This window comes from Sparus aurata, chromosome 11 (genome assembly GCF_900880675.1).
Source record: "Sparus aurata chromosome 11, fSpaAur1.1, whole genome shotgun sequence".
Lineage (NCBI taxonomy): Eukaryota > Metazoa > Chordata > Actinopteri > Spariformes > Sparidae > Sparus > Sparus aurata.
The window spans coordinates 26,935,215-26,955,925 of NC_044197.1; the positions used below are offsets into that span (position 1 = coordinate 26,935,215).

Sequence of the window (20,711 nt, forward strand, 5' to 3'; positions counted from 1 at the left end):
CCATCATCAGGTCACTTTCAGTGTTTCCATACCTGCAGAAGTAAACACATTCACATTGACCACAAGTGTCACCACGCTAACAAACCAAACTAAGATGGTGAACATGTTCCACATACTGTGCTGAGCATCACCAGGTTAACATTGTTATTGCAAGCATGTTCCTTAGGGCTGGGATGAATGAATGTCTACTGTACATGTGTATGTGTTGTGTTGTTCTGACTGAAAACAAACCTACCTCAGGGACAAAGAATCTGAATCAATGTTAGAGTGCTGGGTAACGCTTTATGTCAAGATCTATGCAATAAGCATTAGTCAAAGATAGGGAAGGTGATTCAAGAGAGATAGCTGTTCTTGAGATTCATTTCCAGGTTGTGAGATACTTCTGCTTTGGGCTTTCAGCATTGGTATTTAACAAACCTGGGAATGAGACTCAACAATCAACTATCTTCCTCCGGAACTGCCTCCCTATCTTTAGAGGCAATGAGGCCCTTTCAGGTCCTTGCAAGATGGTTAACATTGATAAGTCTATGTAAGTTTTATTAATAGCATCCTAAACATGTTAACTGTTGGATTATAAGCCATTTTCAAGCACTGTTAACACTTGTTTACACTTTACACAAGTTGCACTACATCAGAATATTAATGAAACCCTGAGTTTCTTACCTAAGTATTAAGTGTTACCAAATACTAATGTTGGCATTTAACTGATATGTCAAAGTACATCCTCACACCAGAGTGGCTTTCGTTGCTTTATCTCCTGTCATTTTGTATTTGTGCTTTGTTACTTCAATGAATTGATAGTAATTTGTGCAATGTGGAATGTCTGCAATAACAGCTATAGCTGGTGTATTACAACTTTGACTTGGTAGGATATAGGTCTTGACAATATGGTAAAATGTATGTAATTGAATGTGAAATCCTTCAGACTGTCAGTCACAGTCCACTTTTTTCACCCACTTAAGACTTCAAGGTTGCCCAAGTGACTTTCTTTAGGTATAGACAGATTTTACGGTTAAAATGATAATTTGTCAAACGGTATGGATTAGGATTTTTATTATCTGTAGCCCTTATAGTCGTGTAGCAGCTTGGCCAGTCTGTAGCTATTTAATATTCAAACTGTTAAGTGGTAGGTACTGTACTTCTCCAAAAAATCACTCTCACCCACTCAGCTTCTCTGCCACATATGAGGCAGTTGTCCTGATTTTTTAAGTTTAAAGCGTAAGAAAGCTCAGAGACATTTGTTCGGATCTTAGGACACAATACATTAGTCAGCCAGGTGTACCTCTGGACTCGAAAAAAGCTGTTGCCATAGATACAGTTCCTAAGGAAACAGGAAGAAGCTGTGACAGGGGTCTTGCCCCACCTGTGGCTAATCCTCAGGGAGGCTACGATAGGCTAACTGCACACCTCAGATGCTAGGGGATACTGCTTGAAATAGCTTTGTTCAGTTTGTGCTAGTAATTGCAGCTATAGCTACAAGCCAGGCTGCTCTTTCCTTTAGCCCGGACATGCTCACTCATTCAGTGCATGCTAAAGCCTCTAGGCCTGTATGGCAGGCTACAGAGATGCTGTGAAGACACTTGCTAGCATGGTTGTGTACTTTCCCCCCTTCCTCTCCCCTGTCTTCTCTTTTCTTTTATCTCAGTTGGTGCCCAGCAACAGCCTGTTGTTTTCCATTCTGGAGTCATGCGCGATGTGTGCATGTCTGTGTGTGTGTGTGTGTGTGTGTGTGTGTGTGTGTGTGTGTGTGTGTGTGTGTGTGTGTGCATGAGCGTGTGCATGTGTGTGTGTGTGTATGCGTGCATGAGAGAGAGTGAGTGAAAGTGTGTGGGAGAGCTGGGTGCTGCAGTGTCTAGAAACAGCCTCGGGAGAAGATATCTCTCCAGCACACACACATATGCATACGCACATGCATAAACAGCAGACCTATCCACTGATGCATGCATGTACTTTGACACACACACACACACACACGCACATTAGAAGCGTACCTGTTGGTACTGTGCTTCAGGGTGTTGTTGTTGTCACTGTGTGAAACCTGGTGAACGTCTCTCGAATTCCGCTCCTGCTTTTCTCTCTCTCTCTCTCTCCTCTCTCTCTCTACCCCCCCCCCCCCCCCCCCCCCCCCACACACACACACACACACACACACACACACACCAAACAAATGAATGTCTAGCATGCAATTTCTAATTCTGTGGCATTCAGCTGTTTTCCACCTCTTCACCTGCAACAGGCATCATTTCAAATGTCTGAGTGTGCATGCATGTTTGAGGGTGTGTGTGTGTATTTTTTACTGTAGGTGGGGGTTCTGTTCTGTCATTGGCTGGCTGGAAAGTAGGGGCGTGTCTTGTACCAGTAATGATATCTGACAGTAAGAGAGGGAGCGCGAGAGAGAGAGAGAGGCGTCGGGTTGCAGCTTCAATAAAAGACTGGAAAAGACAATTTGCTGAGAGACAGAGACACAGAACGAGAGACAAGGTGGGTGTGAGGGAGGCTGAAAAAGGGGAGGGAGAGAAAGAGAGACTGAGCAATGCACTGTACTGAGTGAGAGAGACGAGAAGGGAGAGTGAGACTTGGAGCGACATCACAGATGTAGAAGGGAGGGGAGGAGAAACAAGAGTTGCAGAGTGATTCTCGCAACCATCCACCTACTTCAGATGCTCTCCTCCTCGCCTGCATCCTTCCACCTCCCTCCTTTCATCCGTCCAGCCAGCCAGCCCTCCCTCCCTTCTTCCTTCCATATTTAATGGGAGCGCACACAGTGACAGAGTGGAGATTGACTGGTCATCTCCTTGGACAAGAGAGGAGGAGGGAGCGAGGGAGGAAGAGGTGGGGTGGAGAAAGACAGAGAGAAAGAGTGAACTCCCTTAAATAATCAATCCTCATATCCTGTCGTTGCCTGGCCCACACTCCCCCTCACTTCTCTCTGAAGAGAGGAACGAAAGGAGTTGAGGAGAGGAGATTTTTGGACGGGCAGAGATGAGGATGCTGGACATTTCTCCTGGCTAGAGAGAAGATGGGATGATGGACAAATGGATAGACAACAAAGGCACACGAGCAGATGGATTGACAGGTAGATGGATGCACAGCAACCCTGAGAGACCGACTCCAACTCTGAGAGGACTCTGTCTACCTGCCCTGCACTTTCTACCTCCTCCTCCAGCTCCTCCTCCAGCTCCTCCTCCTCATCTCTCCATCTGCCAGCTGCTCTCTCACTCCTGAGGGAGCTGAAGAAGAGAAAAGGGAAAATAAAGAGATAATAGTATTTAGAGAGAGCAGAGAAGAGAAGATGGAAATATCATCAATAGCAGCCTAATCCTCGGCAGAACTGGCGACAGAAAGAAGGGCTGGACTGCGTGTCTGACAGAGAGAAAGAAAGGGAGAGCGAAGCGACAGAGGGGAGAAACTAGAGATGAGGTAGTGGAGAAGTGCGACAACATGAACTCTATCTTGTCTGTCTAAGGGACGAGCAGACATCAGAGACCATGAACTATATCTTCGGCAACAACACCCTGTACCCCCGCAGTGCGAGGGTAGGCGGGGCGTCTGGGGGTCAAGGGGCGGGGCTAGGAGTCAAACAGAAACTGGGACCCAAGCGTGGCTCCTCGGAGGAGCTGGCACCTCCCCACACCTCTTCCCCCTCCACCTCCTCACCCGCCTCCTCCTCCCCTTCCACATCCTCCTCTCGCTGGCAGCAGCTCCTTATGTTCTTCTCCAGGAGGAGTGCCTTCACCGATTGTATCAATGCTGGCCAGGTAACACACACGTCACATGCTGCGTGTGTGCTTTATGCTTGAGGGGTGTAGGGGATCAGGGTGGGAGGCATGTAACTTAAGCAGGGTTTTTGTTGTGTGTGTGTGCGTCTGTGTGTGCGTGTGTGTGTGTGTGTGTGTGTGTGTGTGTGTGTGTGTGTGGTGCGTGCGTGTGTGTGATTACATTAGCAAACATTCTCTAGTTTCAGTTTCTTAGCCAGAACAGAGAGGCAGTCAGGGGCGGCAGGTAGGTTTTAAATTGAAGTTGAAGCAGCTCTCTGTTTGTGGTTGAGATTTTTGATAATGTTGTCATGGAAATGAGCCCTGGCACAGTGTCTGAGACCCAGAGAGCCGGTGTGTTGCCATGGCAAAGCCATCATTTAGCTGATGATTGCATTTGCACGTTGGCAGTCCAGTGGCACTAGATGGTAAGTCCACACTGAAATCAAAATCCCACCGTGAAAAGAAAGGTGTGTGGCTGACCTCACCACACATTCATATAATCCCTTTTGTTCTTTCTGGCTCATTAAGCCATAGAAAACATTAAAGCGTATATGATGTGGCTTCACATTTCCTTTACTAAAGTGAATCAAATACTGTGCCATATGAATGTGCGACATAACTACAGGGCCTACCTACGTAGCAGACATAGCAACGCCATAGCTACCCCATCAAAGATGTACACTCACCAACCACTTCATTTGATGCACATATTCAATTTAATATGGTCCAGTACAAAAACTATGCCATGAATTCTGCCTTTTAAAAATAAAAATGTTGAGTCTTGATTGACACTGTCATTATAGCCATGCCTTAATTTAAAGGCATGGCTATAATTGAGGTTGTACAGTAGTGTGCAACAGAGTTGACTTGATCTGTCATATATAGAGGTGTTTCTGATATTTTTGCCACTGCATTAATATACCTGAGAGGGACAGATACACCTTTCATTATAATGAGGTTCAGCACCACCCCTGCCCACTTTGGATTGCATTACATTGTACAGGTGCAATGGCTTTTGAGCACACAGGCTGTGCCTGCAAATATGTTGCATCAAAACTATTCACAGTAGCAGCTATGCTTATTGTGATTGGATGCTCCAATATGTGAATTTGTGACACAATGAAATGATACTTACTGCACCAAGCAGGACTGGAAGTAAAACGGTGCCAGCTTGAAGAGCTGTGAGAGAGCCGCTTGCTGACATGTAGCTAGAGAAAGGTTAAATTCACCAGGTTCATGTCAGCTGATTGTTCCGGGTCTCCATTACGGTCCATACCATTAAGATGAATCAATACATTAAAACACCAAAATTGCAAAAACCTGACTGATCAAGGCAGCAATACATCAGCAAAGCACGTGTTCTGAGGTAAATGTACTGTTTTTATCAAAGTAGTCTTTTGTATTTGACGAGAGCAGGAATGGATAAAACAGCTTCAGTTTCACATAAGTCTATCTGTACAGAGAACAATTGAGATTACTAATCCAAATTCATGTTTGCCACATAGTCTTTATAAGTCTGTGATTGTGCCATTGTCATGGGTGATTGGACATCTGTAATGTACAGCATGACTGGCCAATGCCTTCATTCGTGACGCAATAGCTCAGACAAACAAACCCTTCTCTTAGCCATGTAGTATTCCCATTTTGTGTGAAAATACTCAGAAAAAAAAGAGTTTAAAAAAAAAGATTGACATGCAAAAAATGCCTTAACTTATGATGTGGCCAGTGAGTGTAACGACATTTATGACCTGTATAGAGATATTATATTGAGACAGCAAGATACAACTTGTGTTAACTTGGTGTACAGCAACAAGCACAGAAGTGACTCTGTATAGTCACTGTATATCACAAACTAAGTGAGAGAATGCACATCCGATTACCTTTGGGAATGTAATGAAAGCGTAATATGGTCCGATTATGAATGACAGTGCTGCAGTGCTGCTGTCAGTGGGTGAAACACAGTTATTGCCAAGCTATAACTCAAACCCTACATTGTAGCTATCTGCTGTGGGTCTGCCATTAACCCTACGTGTCTAGTATAGATCGAGCTAGCTGTCGATTACATCATCATTGTAACGACTTTTCATATGCTGAGACAAAAGTACTTAGGTACAATGGCGTTATTAGAAAAGCGTTGCTGTAATAATGATGGATCAAGAATATGTCCTTAGCCTACCTGGGTGGCTAAATGAGGGGAAAATATTTCCACCGATTCGTTGGGGGATGTGGGCCCGCAGCATTGTTGCTGACAGAGATCATAAATAACATTGGCATCCATGATAACCAACTTGAGTCATCACACCAGCAGCTTGCGTAAATCACTAAACTGATATCCAAAGCAATCTCCACAGCCTTTGAAGGACCCAATAGAGCAGGACTGATACCTACCTGATAAATATCTTTACAGGAGACACTTCTGATGTAGACAGAGGCTGCAGCAAACAGTCGCAAGTTATCTTGAGCCTCTCCTCACCACTCCCATAATTCCAGTAATACATCAAAGATCCCCTCTGTCTGTTCACATTCTTTAATCCAAAGCACATTTTTATCCCTTTCATGTGGTTTTGCTCCATGTACAAGTTAAGCCTTTTCACTGTTTTATTCACTTTTAAAATGTGCACTATCTGGTCCTGGAAGACTGTCTGTGGTCCTCATATTAAAATCAGCTTCTACAATGTAGAACCCTGTTTTAGTGTATTCTCCCACCCTGGGACACGGTATCACTGAAATTAAAACATGAACATGCAAATCACTCAGAACAATCTTTGAGTCCTGATTACAAACTCAATGTTATATACAGGTATTATATGGCAGTCTACTCATTTGTCCACAAAGTTCTGTTGTTTTTTCAGATGCAATTTTTAGTTTCTGTGTTGGACTGAGTCAGACTTATGTATCGATACTATCGACAGATGTTAGCCGATATTACTGGCTGATATTGACCTATCATAGGTATAATGGAGATATCGTAGCCAGTATATTTGTAGTCTCTACTCTAGGCTCTAGTTTCAAACATCGTCTATGACATGATTTATTTGCTTAGCCAGAGACCTTATAAGAACGGAGACAGGAGAAAGGAAACCATTTTGAGTAAAGTCCATAACCCCAGAGATGCTGTCTGTGTGACACATGACCCGTCCCTTCCTCCCAAAAGTCAATCTTGTGCTTTATCAAAGCTGAACAGGGAAACATATCAGTCAGTCGCCTCGTTTCACTAACACAGGTGAACGGTTGAGATTAGAACCGATTTGGTACGACTGCTGACAAGCTTCTTATAGGCAAGAAAGAGATCATGCTTATGGACAGGATTATCAAGGACAGTGATGATATTCAGTCAGTACACATTCAACTAATATTTGTTAATTTGCAGTTGGATAGTTTCCTTTCTTATCCTTTTTTAAATTATTTTCGGTATGATGAAACAGTGCGCATGCCCTGTAGAAGTCTAATTTGTCGGAATAAAATCATTCAAACCTTATTTTGGACGAAGTCACGGAGCCTCATAAGTGTTTTTTATTAGATTTGACTGGTAATTCCATACATCATCAAATTATGACTCTTCCCATTCAATTAGGTAGGGGCCTGGTCTTGTTCCTTGGTCCTGCAACAAATGCTGGGGGGCATTGCCAAGATGGCTGCTGAGTAGTGAGACTTGTAGGACTTTGGCTAAGACTGTTTTATAACAATCTGTTGCTTTTGATGATGCACCAGCTTTTTGGTCACAGTCAAGCCGGTGTTCAGATATGTCAAAAAACAGGTAAAAAAATAGTGTTTGTGCCATAGATGACAAATGCAGAATTGCCACTATTGGATCCAGACCTGCATTATTGATCTAAAACTCCTGAGTGGACGAGGGACCACTCTCAATGTTCAGCTCTGCAGCACTTACAGTATACAGCTGTCTGCAGATTTACAGCACAGCCCATGGAAAAAGTTATCCAACCCACACCCCCCTGGCCTGCAGTAATCATATTGGCCAGTGTTTTCCCAAGGTGTTGCCATTTTCCTGTCTAAGGCACTTACTGCATGAGTGATAGGCCATTACATTACACACACAAACACACACACAGCTGTAAGTCTTTTTGATTCAAGAGATTGTTTTTTTTAACTATTTGATGGAAGTGGTTCAGATCTGCTGATTTGGCCTCATAGGTGAAATTAGAAATGTACCATTACTCATTTCAAACTGGTGTGTGTGTGTGTGTGTGTGTGTGTGTGTGTGTGTGTGTGTGTTTAGAGTCATGGCCAGATTTGATTTTCATGGTTGAACCAAACTGGGAAGTGTGTGATATTTACCTGTACACACACACACACACACACACACATGCAAGAGTAACATCTATTCCTCTTTAATCAAATTAATCAGCTGTACAGAGTAAAACAATGTGACGTTTATAGGTCTGGAATACGTTAGAGCCCAGACATCGTACTTTATCTCAATGGAAAGCACTTCCTCACTGGCACTTAAAGTATTGATGCCTTGTACTATTTGCCCAGTTGACAATCTGTCTTTTCTGTGGCTCGAGTGTTGACGCAAGGTTGTTTTTGGTTAGACTCATGGTTGTGATTTGATCATAGTTCGATTATCTCCCTTTAGAGCCCAGTAGTTATCAGAGCTAGCTGAAACCTAAGGCCATGTCCACACGTACCAAAATGATCTTTTTTTCCCCTGTCTTCCTTGGCATCGTTTCAAGAATATTTGCGTCCAAACGGATCCATTGTAAACGACGCAACACGCTGTAGTTCATATTCCAGGCCTGTAGGTGGCGCTTGAAATTCATCAAAAATGGAGAAGAGACGGAGCATGTGCATAAAGCTTGCGCGCTGTATACAGACAGAGAGTAGAAGGAGAAACACAACAAGAAGAAGACTAAAATAGCGAGTGCAATGGCTTTTTTCGCCCAGCGTAGTGGCAGAAGAGCATAATATTTTGCCCTATTAACCCTAATAGGCTCAATATTTTCTGCAGCATGAACACAAGTATGTAATCCGCCGTTGTTGTTGTTGTTATGAGATGTTGCGGGGTTAAAAGGTCAAAGGCTAGAGGTCGAGGGGTTGGGCGATGGCGCCAACGATACGCAAAATGTGCGGATTCGCCGTCCACACAAGCGCAAGGGCAGCGTTTTCGAATATTTTCGCCCTGAGACCCGGTTTCAAAAAAGTGCGTTTACAGGATCCATTTGGACAGTCGGCCAAAACAATGCAAAACTTGCGTCTGTACACAAAAAAGCATTTCCATGTGGATGGCCCCTAAGCAAAGTGTCATATCTTATACTGAATAGGAGCGGGATGAAATATTGATTCATCAATATATCACATCGCTTTCTTCTTACATAAGGATTAGTGATACACTGGTGCCAAATATATATATAAAACATGCAGGTTGTCTGAACAGATTTCCCTGACAGTTGGACTTACTGGAGTCACTACTTCATAGCTCCTTGTGGTCTCTGTAAATTTAATTTACACAGTTTGAAAAGAGTTAGTAAAGCATAGTTACATCATTTATTTTAATATTCTAACTCTTGAAATGTTCTGTTTTCCGGTAATTGGGCCCTTGTCCAATCTAAGGCTATTTTACATTGGAATTAAACAAGGTACAAGGCAGTTCATCCATCATTTAACAACACAGGGTTGCAAAATGTAATGGAGGCTTATATACTCCTTCATGCTACACAAATTACAGATCATATATCCAGTTATTAATATACAAAGTTACATAAACGGGTAGTTCATCTTTTGAATCTGCGTCAGGATGAATGTAAACAGCAGCACTATAATGGTGATGAAAATATAGTCAGTGTTTTCACTTCAAAAGTTCAGCATCTTGAAAACACTATCCACCCACGTTGTGTCCACCTTTCCTCGTCCTCCTGTAGTCCAGCACTGTCAGCCTGGAAACACGGTCTGCCTGTCGAGCGCCACAGCTTGATCTGAGATGTTGTGGTGGAGACAGGTCCCTGACAAAAATGTCGGCGCAACAGTCTCTGATCTCATGTTGTTTAGTCAGCCTGAATCCCATTTGTCCATTTCCTTTTGCCTGATATTAGTCAGGGGCAGCCTTAAAACTGAAGCTGAATTAGCATGGCTGTGACACACATGGACATGGACAAGTTCCAGTCACTTCTTTTCTGTGAAACTGACACCACAAGGCAGTGAATAAACATTGCTGTATTATTTTAATCCAAACCAACATCTTTTCCTAAATTTAATGAATTACTTTTGTTGCCTAAACCTTTGTGTTCCTCAGTTATTGTGACATGTCACCAGATGAGTGGTATCGATTATCATAGAATCACTTTAACGAACTCAGGTGAATTTTTAGTATTAGGAGTGGATACGATCCAGGGTATGCTGCCCCACAATTAAGATAATATTACATTAACCTCAATGATCAAAAATAAAGGGTTAATCAGACTCTTTGCATTGTTTTTGTTGTGGACACACACAGTAACCCTCTCTCCTTCTCCCCACAGCCCCCACCCTGTCTCTGTATAATTGATGAGTGGTACAGCAGAGGTATGAAAGTCAGCCTTGTTGTTCAGAAAGGGCTCTAAAAGCTTTAAAGAGGTGTTTAGTGGTCACAGGAAATGGAGGTAGAGAGGGATGGACAGAGCCGGAGAGGGATAGACAGAGAAACAGAGTAAGACATTGAGGGAGAGAATTAGTGATTGATTAGGAGAGAAATCTGATAGCCTATTAGCTCAAAGTGGGCAATGGGAATAAATCATGCACTTAACTCACATGGATTATAATTTATCCATCAACCTAAAGAGTCGTCTGATGGACTCATACAAATTGTCAGTTGGTTGATGATTTGATCAGGACTGGTTATGAGTTCATTTTGTTCCACAACATAAAATACATCAAGAAATACCCCACATTTAACTTATAAAGCGGTAACGTGTCTTCAAATAGTCTCAACCTGTGGCTTAATGAGACTACAGCTGCTGTCAGAGACATTGAATGTCATCATTGCTGTCGATTAAACAAACCAATATAAAGTAGTAGTTCAGCCTTAAACATCTACAGAAGTAAAATGCAACGTACACATGAATGCAGCTGTAATAATACTCAGAAACATGAATATAATAGCAAAACATTGTCTTCAGTAAAGGATCTGAATACTTCCTCCACCACTGTCAAACAGTGAGTGACAAATTTACAGTTCCGCTAGAATGACGTATGGAAATGTAATTTATACATATTGGGTAAATTTAAAAATGGAAAACGCGTGGGAGCCACGTCATTAACGCTCTCATCCTATACTGCGAAGTGCGTCTGTACATTAGAGTTCAACCTACTCTCCCCAACACACACCCTGCTCCTGTGAAGAGTGGCTCATTATCCTTCTGCTGCCCAAGGAAACTTTCCACTTTCCCAGGGCCTCATGGGATACCACCATGTCGAAGTAGGCTTCTCTGGTTTGCCCTGTCATCTTGTTTTAAATCTGTTGTTCTGGTGGCGAGATTGGCAGTGAAGGTCATATTTAGGTGCATTTGCGCTGTGCCCAAATATATGTATACTAGGACACTTAATCAGTTACTTACATACTATTTGTATATAATCTGTTGTTGAGTGGGCAGTATGTGATAAACTCAAGAAGGTGTTTTTTTGCGGAATCTTCACACCATAACTGTGAATTTTCACCTCCCGCAGACAGAAACTATACATCATCGCCACATAGTAATAGAGCAGCAAAAGCGAGTGGAATATATGCACTGGCCATATATTAATCTAAGAAAACAACAACATTTGCGAAAAGGAATTAAACAAATGTTTGGTATTTGTTTTTTTTCTAAACACCGCAGACCTGAGCAGAGTCGACGTTTAATCCCATCCTCTCATGTCAGTGCTGTGCTCAGATCAAATGGGAATAAATACTTGTTTGAAACCTAACAGGGCACCATGACTGAATGCCCACTTTGGTTGTTCCTGATCAGCTGTTGTGGGCTATTATAGCAGTTTAGAAATTGTCCCAAAAATCAATCATGTTGTGTTTTTCTCTTTTTAATGAGAGAGGTGTTTCCTAATTGAGTGAACAAGAGCCCCTGAGACTGTTTCATCTTATCAATAAAAAAAGCTATTTATAGTATGAAGCTGATGTCATCAATGGGAGGGGCTAATGCAAATGTTTACAACCTGGACCACCATTGCCCGTGGTAACCAATGAGCTCCTCCAATGGCTAGCCAACACTGCGGGCGGCATCAGTTGTTGTCATGGTGATGCTGCTATGCTGATTAACAGGCAGAGTGTGGCATTTGGATGTGTGTTTTTGTGTGTGTATGTGCGCGTGTGTTAGAGAGAGAGTTATGGAGAAATAAAAAAAGTTGATGAGTGTGTGTAAACCTAACATCTTAATATACTTGCTTTCCCAGTTATGCGAGCGCGGACACACACACATGCGCACACACACACACACACACATATGCACGCACGCACACACACACACACACTGTATTGTAGCAGTGGGTAGTGCATTAGATTCGTGCTTGTGCTTGAGAGTGTGTGAGGTGTTGCATCACCTTCTGTGTGTGGGATGAGGCTTGCATATCAGCGCTCTCCCACATACACATTAGCACACACATATACACACATACAAACACACACACACACACACACACAGACGTCTCCACACACACAGACTCTTTTTCTCCTCCCTCTCCATCGGTCTCCTACCTCCAGCCTGTTCTCTGTCTATGCTGATATAATCAACACAGATTAGCTGACCACGAGCAATCACTTATTATGGCCACTAACTAATGAGGCTGAACACAACATAATGCAGCTCCATAATATCCTCCTGTAATTAGTATAGAGGGATTTGATACTACTGAAAGCTTTTTTTTAATATATGTACTTTCTTTTATATTCTGTCTCATAACACAATAAACATGAGGTCTTTTACACAGGATGATATACGTACATACAGAGTATACACTGTGATGGACGATGACATCATTGTTCAGGGGTGGAGGGGATGGAGTGTGGTTATTATGTGCTTCTGAATTTGCGGTAGTGTGTCTCTTAAGTGTGTTTATTAACTGCAAGCCAGAGCACACCGCTGTAGTCACAACTGTTTCCAGCTGTTTCTCTGACCTTCTAATCTCACCCATTCAAGAAAACAACTGTCTCCCGTTACTACACTGTAAAATGTGACAGTGACTCTACTTTAAAAAATCGAGGAAACCGACCACCTCAAAACTACCAAATAAAGTGGACTAATAATTTGAAGTTGTTAAATCGTTTAAGCTCGTACAAATTGTCTACTTATACTACTCAGTCTAGTAAATGTACAGTGCAGAGTAGGGAGTCATAATAGCTCTAACATTCGAGCGTTCGACATACATATAGATCTATCATCTAGAAGTGATACAATCTCATCTGTAACTTAGCTGTTAGCAGCCTCAACTGTCCAGATATACTGGCGAAGCTTAGCTATGAAAAAAACAAATGACAACAGCACAACAGAAAGAAAAACACTAACAGTGGCCCATAGAAATGAAACACAGCTCCACCCAATGTAACCTGAGTGTCTTTCCTATCAAAACTTCCTTAAGTGGACTTTGATAGGAAAATTATAAACAGGGCATTGAAGGTAACATAAATGCATCGAGCCGCAACAACCTACTTTTCATTACCTCTCCCACATCACACAAACACCAACAACTCCTGGCTTACGGCAACTCTGAGGGGACACTCTTCTTTATTACATTCTCTGGCGAGAAGCCTAATAAATCATGGTACAGGGCTCAGTAGTCTATGACTGTCATCCATCAGCCCAACCCAATTCTTGCTTGCTGCCATATTAGTAAATATTAGTCTCTGATATCCAGGTCCTTAGATTTGTTCTCTAAGTATAGAGGGAGATAAGTGGATTCAATATGAAATCCTTTTATATTCGGCTGGAGTATCAGTGCTGACAAAGGCTGCTAGATCGAACAAGAAGATATGAGTGTGATCTGCCACTGAGTTCCCACGTTGTGTCCAACATTAATTCTGAATTCCAGTTTGTTTGGATTTTGTTTTGGGGGGTTATCTGATACACTCCATCTGACACTACTGATGGCTTAACCAGTTCACTGCTACTACATCAAGACTTCACAGCTAGATATAAATGATGATCAATCTAAAGCTTTGCATGCACATATTGTTGCTGCTTTGGAGGGTCACAGCAACGTTGTCTGCTTGTGATGTAGACATGCAGAGTTATATGATAACTTCTGTAATGCAGTCACACATGGATGTGTTACAGGAAATGACAGGCTCATTACTGTATAAGACACAGATTTTAATTGGCTGAAAGCTGCTGTTACATAGATAATACAAGACCACAAACGTTGTCCCATGTAAGTGATGCTGTCTCTCTTGACCTGTAATTGTTGTGCCTTCTCGTTGGCCATCCAGTGTGTTCCTTGATTAAAATTAAAGTTTAATGCAATGTAATTCACTGACATCCTGTAACACAAATGAACGGTAACACTGCCAGAATGTCAAACAAGGTGAACCTGTCTGCCACCAGAAAAGTCTTTGCGACCAGATCTTTAACAACAACAAAAAGTTTAGGTGGTGGAATGAATTTCCTTATTTGCTTTGTGCACTTTGTATTTATGGGAATACATTCAAATTAAAATATTTTAAATATGTATAAGGTAATAATAATAATAATAATAATAATAATAATAATAATGATAATGATAAAAAATAAATAATAATATAATACAAAATCAAATATTAATTTGTTGAAGACCTTTTCATAACTGAATAAACAAGCAGTCCTCAAAGGGAACTGAGTTCCCCAGAAGAGTATTTAAAGTTAGAAAGTTGCTACTACTAGAGGAGTCCTGCAAATATCAAAAAGTCAAACAGTTAAAATTGTTTGTTTATTCAGTTTATTATGTCATAAAATCAATCAATGAGTATGTCTCTCTTCCAGTTAATTTTTTTTAACCAAACCTACTTTAAATAATCTTGAAATAATTTATTTATTAATTAAATAGCTAAATGACAGAAAATCAATTGGCAACAATGCTGAAGTGATGAATTATTTCAGTATTTCTTTTTAAATAAAATGGCAAATATATTCTGGTTCCAGATTCTTAAATGTGCAGTGTTTTTTTAAGATATTTTTGGAATTCAGGCAGTTGTTTGGATAAAACAAGCTACTCTTATATGTCACTTTGGACTCAACGTAGGATATTTCCTGATTTTCAGATAAAACAATCAAGAAAACAATCAGTAGAATAATCAATAAAGAAAATAAAGATTAGTGGCAGCCCATGTGTCATTTTCATTGTCATTTCTCTTTGCTCTTTGTACCTGATTGGAGCTGGTGGACATATTGTGTAATTGCAATAAATGAAGGAGGAATTACTGATCAACCTCTTTGTAAGTGTTGGAAGTAAGTCTGTATAGTCTTCATTCACTTGTATGCGAAACACGACTTTTAACTTCTTTTAGTCCCTTATTTTAGATTAAAATGACCCTCGATAACCTAAGAGACACGTTTTGTGAGTGTCATGCCACTTCTCAAAACAGTATTCAGCACTTGTTTGAAACAAGCAACCTTGACATGGAACTGGAGGAGGAATTAATGAGCACACTATTTGTAATTCAACCGTACAGCATTGGGAGTATATGGTTTTACTCTTAATTCTTTCGTCTTGTACTGCAGTAGTGGTTGGAGGCAGAGGGCAGCATCTCTGGACAGTGAAAACAGAGTTCTTAATTAAGTCATGGAGGATGAGATCTCGAGGGTGGAAGACATTGTAGACACCTAGATGGAGACAAAGAGAGACATGAGGCAAACTAATCTGCAACAGACACCGGGACCATATCCTTAACAGAGAATACTGTTACAGCCGCATTACTTCACTCTGATTCTTTGGCTCACAGTTGGAGTGAGGCACAACAGACTACAAGCTTGGGTTTCACCAGTAAAAGGGAGACACAGATAGAAGAAAAAAAAGAGAGCATTGTAGTCTGAACACCAGCCACTAAGTTACTGTTGAACTGCAAGTCCCGACCTTAGGAAGTGATCTTCACCAACAGCCCAACAAGAAGTATCACTTCCCAAGGTCAGCAATCAGTGTGAGAGGAGGCGGTTCACCAGAAATCTGCTCTGTAGGGTGAAGAAGTGTGCACCTGTTGACCCCACTACTTACTCTCAGATCCCATTACACCAAATATAAGCCCTGTTTACTGTGTTTGAGATGATGAGATTGTATTGGATTTCAGTTTATTGACCAATAAAGAAAAAAAGGGATGTATTCTTTGTTTTAAACATGCTGCTGTACATACGTTTTGATAAAACCACATGGGCCCAATCACCAAAAAACTTTATTTGATCCAAATTCAGCGTCACGCATGTCGATAGAGAACCATTAGGAACATGTTGTAACTTACATGGACAATCTTAAAATGGGCTCTTAGATATACTTCCTGCCACCAAAAACAGAAAAATAGAAACACGTTGAGTGAGAAACCAAAGACTGTCGAGATAGATCTTTGCCAGGTAAAATAATTAATCAGAAATCTTACCTGATAATGGACCCAAAGTGTGGGTACAAATGTGCAGGATCTTTTCTTTCTTCCATGTAACAGGCAATAAAAACCTCTCTTTGTTTGCCCACACGAACACCCAACTGATGTTCTTGTTCTGCTCTTTTGAATAACTTAAAAAAAGAGTTAATAAGTATACATTTTTTGTTGTTTCTTACATTAGTCTACAACAACTTCTACAGAGCAGTTTGTGAGACAGTGGTATTTCCGGTTCACTTACCTGGGTGGACCGACTGCGTGGTGTAGGGATTCACTGATAGCGAAGGAAAAGACTCCTTGCAACAACAGTGTTGATGTCAGCAATGCAGGTTTAGAAATGTGTGGCTTTGCTGATGTTTTATGCAGAAGGAATGCATCCTTGTGTTGTGTTAGACCCCAGGGATGCACACAACACAGAATGTAAACAAAACACTGGAAAGCTCCACAGGGCACCTTTTAAATGTTTGATTGAACCAAATTGCCTTGCAGTCCTATGCATCATTTAGCTTCTTTTAGACCCTCGTTTTGAAACAAAATGACTCTCCTTGAGCTGTGATACATATTTTTGGAGTCTCGCTGCTCTCCTCAGACCCTCTTATTAAACAGTAGTCGGAAGCCCTTTCCAGCAAACAGTCTTGACAAGCAGAGTATGTGTGGTAAGGAAAGTGGAGCATCCAGAGCGCTAAAGACTTTCTGTCAGGATACAGTGGAGACCAAAGTATCGGAGTATTGGACTTTGATTCGTCTGGTGGCTAGAAGCATGACTCCAGTGGGAAGCTCATGTTACACTCTCTCTGCTTGGTTAACATGTTAGACAACTGCTTGATCCTCTGATGGTACGTCCGTGCTGTTTGTTCATACTTTGTTGTGAGAATAATTGTTTTCTCATCATATTACATCATCTAGGCTCTAAAGAAAAACCCTGGCATCTCTGTTCTACCTCTGTTTATTCACAACAAACATAGAATGTGAATTAATTCAGCTTTGTTTTAAGAGATCCAAATTGACATCATCATCAATCACATCTTGTGTTAAAAGTTTAGATGTTTAATGATGCTGCCTTTCACACCACATCACAACAATTCCCGGCTCTAATCAGCACAGCCACTCTAAATGAATACTGATTTATTCTGCCATGTTGTGCGGCTGCTGGTGTGATATATGATAATGAAGATCTTAGGCTGTTGCTTCACGTGTCTCGTCACCAACTGGATCCATGGAGACCACAGGTCCGCTGTGTTTAATATGCTTAACCTTGTGACGTCAGTCTGTCTGCTTATTCACTTTTAGTAAGAAGTTCAGTCAGTAGCAGGAAGGAACAGTAAAACCAGTTTGTATGTAAATGTCCATGACGCTGACACCAGTGTTCTGCTGAAATACTGTTACACCCTGTCATATTTGGAGTTATGGCACAGTTTCTTTATAGGGATTGAACCACATGTTTGTTTTCAGGGCTGATACCACCAACAATTATTATTAAGAAGAAAAAGAACGTTTATAGCCCATAGTTGCAGTGAAAATAGAATTCTTAATATCAAATTAGAATATCACATGATGGAATGTAACTAACTACAATTTCAAGTGCTGTACACAGTTTTGAGTATTTCCATTTTCTGCTACATTATATATCCTCTCCACAGATTTAGATTATTCAGTGTTGATTGCCGTTTACTTGTGATGTGCAGCCAATCTGATAGTGTTGTGGGTGGGACACTGAGTGAGACCACAGACTGATAACCACAGACAGACAGAGGGTGCTGCACCAGAGCCAAAGTGGTGCATTTGTATGATGTGTGTTTTTAAACTGACAATTGGATTCAAAAAACGGCTAAATATATAAAACCTAATAACCCTCTGAGGTGCCCTCTGATATCAGTGTACTTAAATTAGGATCGTGCCGGAGTGGACATTTGCAAAATACTTTGCAGTGATAATATTAAGCAGATATAGTAGACACAAACATAGACTCAACCAACACAACAGCAGCTTTTAAATGGATTGAATAATGTTATTTTTCATGTGCTGCATGTTGTGATGCATCATTCTGTGGCATGCCTTTGTGTATAACTGTATAACTCCAATATCGTACATTCTGTCGAACAAATATCACAGAATAATGAGGAAACGGCATCATCCTGCCTGTGTATGCGTTCCCATCAGGGCTCCATCTGTCTGTGGAGTCTGAGGCCCCCTGCTGGGGACATCTAGTGTCACAATCTTCTCTCCCTGCAGACAGTGGAGTTGAGAAGCAAAACTTGATTACTGATTTTTGTTGAATGTTTTAAGCCTTTCTGACAAAGTGCTAGAGCTCCTTGCTAAGGTATTATTTCCTGTTACATGTTCAAGTTTCAAGTTCAAGTTTATTTATTTATTCATACATAGCCAAGAGATAAACATAAACAATTTAGACCAATTTGACATCTGTAATGGTCCTTTGGCATGTATGAAATGGGTCCCCCAAAGTAAGCTAGTCTAATGTCTGCTTTCCCTTTTGAACATCCTCATGATTTCTGCCTGACACAGTCAGAAATCAGGTTTTGAGTAAAAATGCTGAAGAGTTGAGGGGGAAAGAGTATTAATAATATTGTCCGAGGGCATTTTAATGTTGGATCAAAGTTGGGATTGGATTGTTTGACAGAATATGGATGACTGTAATTATAAATGACTCTATCTTGATATCTTTTGGCACTGATCACGACACCAGCAAGAGACCTGTGCTGGGTTTTAACTTGGTAGATTCACTTTTTACAATAGAAAGACAGGTTTGTCTAAATGTTATATTTTGACCTTTTTCAGCAGCTACCCTCACTCTGAGACAGACTGACCTGTGAAGTCTTATATATGCATATTACGAGACTAATTAATATCCATTACACTAATTAAATGGAGTACAAAGGTTTGACGCTTGATAAAAGAGGATGTCTTTCCTGAACTTGTTTTAACGTCATCATTGGTTTGGTCCGAGCCAGAAAATAAAGCAAGGAATCAATTATGTAAATCATTTAACAGAGTTTATGATTCACAGTTGATATACTAATTTGATATGTTTCCTAATAATTCCTCACAGAGCCGTGTCAAAAGGGAGTGGGGGTAGAGCCTGTGTGGGCACGCTGACTCAGATGTTTGAGACATAAAAGTATTTGAGGGGAGTGTTTTGAGATCTCCTTTGGTGTGGATATTCTACAGAGGACACTTGAAATTGGTTGACTGATCATACAAGTGTTATTGCCTGATAAGACAGCGGTAGTTTGTACAAAAGCTCTTCCTCTAAGCTAAACCCTTTACGCTAACCCCCCATTCCCCGTCTTTGTTTCACCTCTCGTCTTCAACCATTCCTCACCACTACCCCCTCCCCTTTCTCGGCCTCTAGGGCTGTATTAGTGTGGGCTTCATCTAGCACTGTGATGCTAACAGCCTATTCTCCTTGCTCATCCTCTCCTGACTGAGCGGTTGGCCTGCAGCGCTAGCAGCACTTTACACAGGGACACTAACAGAAATGCTATAACAGCCTTTCTCTCAACCACCCTCGCTCTCTGCTCATCCCTTTGTGCTCTCCTCATGGGTGCTGCTTTTTAATCTGCCTCTCCCTCAGGTTGGTTAGGGGCAAGTTGTGGCATATATCAGCAGACGTTATAGAGGCTCGGAAACCTCATTCTATATAGCTGGGTGTGTGTGTCCTGTTCTTTGTTAAATGCCAGTTACAAGAAGAAGCCACAAGCTATGAAAAAAAATGCTATTAAATATCTTGGCCACCATCTCATTATAATAATGATACTGGTAATTTGATAAGCAAGTGGACTTTATCTTGTCATTCTGCTCATCATTGTAAAAGAAATACTGAGGATTTCAGTCATTTCTGTACAGCAATAGAAATATTCAAATACTGAAAAGGCTGCTTGATCATTAGATTGATATGTATGTATGGAGAAATTCTGATGACTGGTGGTTTTAAAAATAATTTCACAAATAGTTCTTTGTATTTTAGTATTTATTTTCAGTACCAATGCCAGGACAATACCTGTTATTCAATAACAAAATAAAACCTCAAACAAGCATGATCACACTGGAGTAGTGTCTCCAAGAAATCTTGCTGTTACCTCTGCAGGGTGGTTATGTTCTCCAGCGTGTCTGTTTGCATTTTTTGGGTTTGTCAGCAGGTTTACACAAAAACTGCGTTACAGATTTGCATGAAACTTTGGTGGAGGCTGCTACTCAAACCCAGAATAAACCCCATTAACTTCTGGTTAATTGGCTTGATGTAGCGACATTCATGCAGCGCTTTAACATACAGACATGGAGGACTTAGTTTTCGAGGAAAAACACCAGCTTACATATTTGGCAATATTTCGGACCGGACTCAAGCCAAGCGAACAAGGGCTGATCATATCACCTATTGCACTATTTCGGTGCAA

The 20,711-nt window shown here is 41.1% G+C and overlaps 1 protein-coding gene across 4 annotated transcripts in view; it reads left to right on the top strand.

Annotated features, from left to right (window-relative positions):
- The window catches only part of dlg1a (discs large MAGUK scaffold protein 1a), a 123,358-nt gene that overhangs the window by 46,312 nt on the left and 56,335 nt on the right, over positions 1 to 20,711 (top strand). The window contains exon 1 of one of the 4 annotated variants that reach the window (XM_030432123.1): positions 2,381 to 3,758. The exons of the other annotated variants lie outside the window; for them this stretch is intronic. Within the exon in view, the coding sequence (XP_030287983.1) occupies positions 3,489 to 3,758 (270 nt within the window). The 5' untranslated portion in view covers positions 2,381 to 3,488. Of the gene's footprint in view, positions 1 to 2,380; positions 3,759 to 20,711 lie in introns of those variants that run through there. 4 annotated transcript variants of the gene reach the window in all.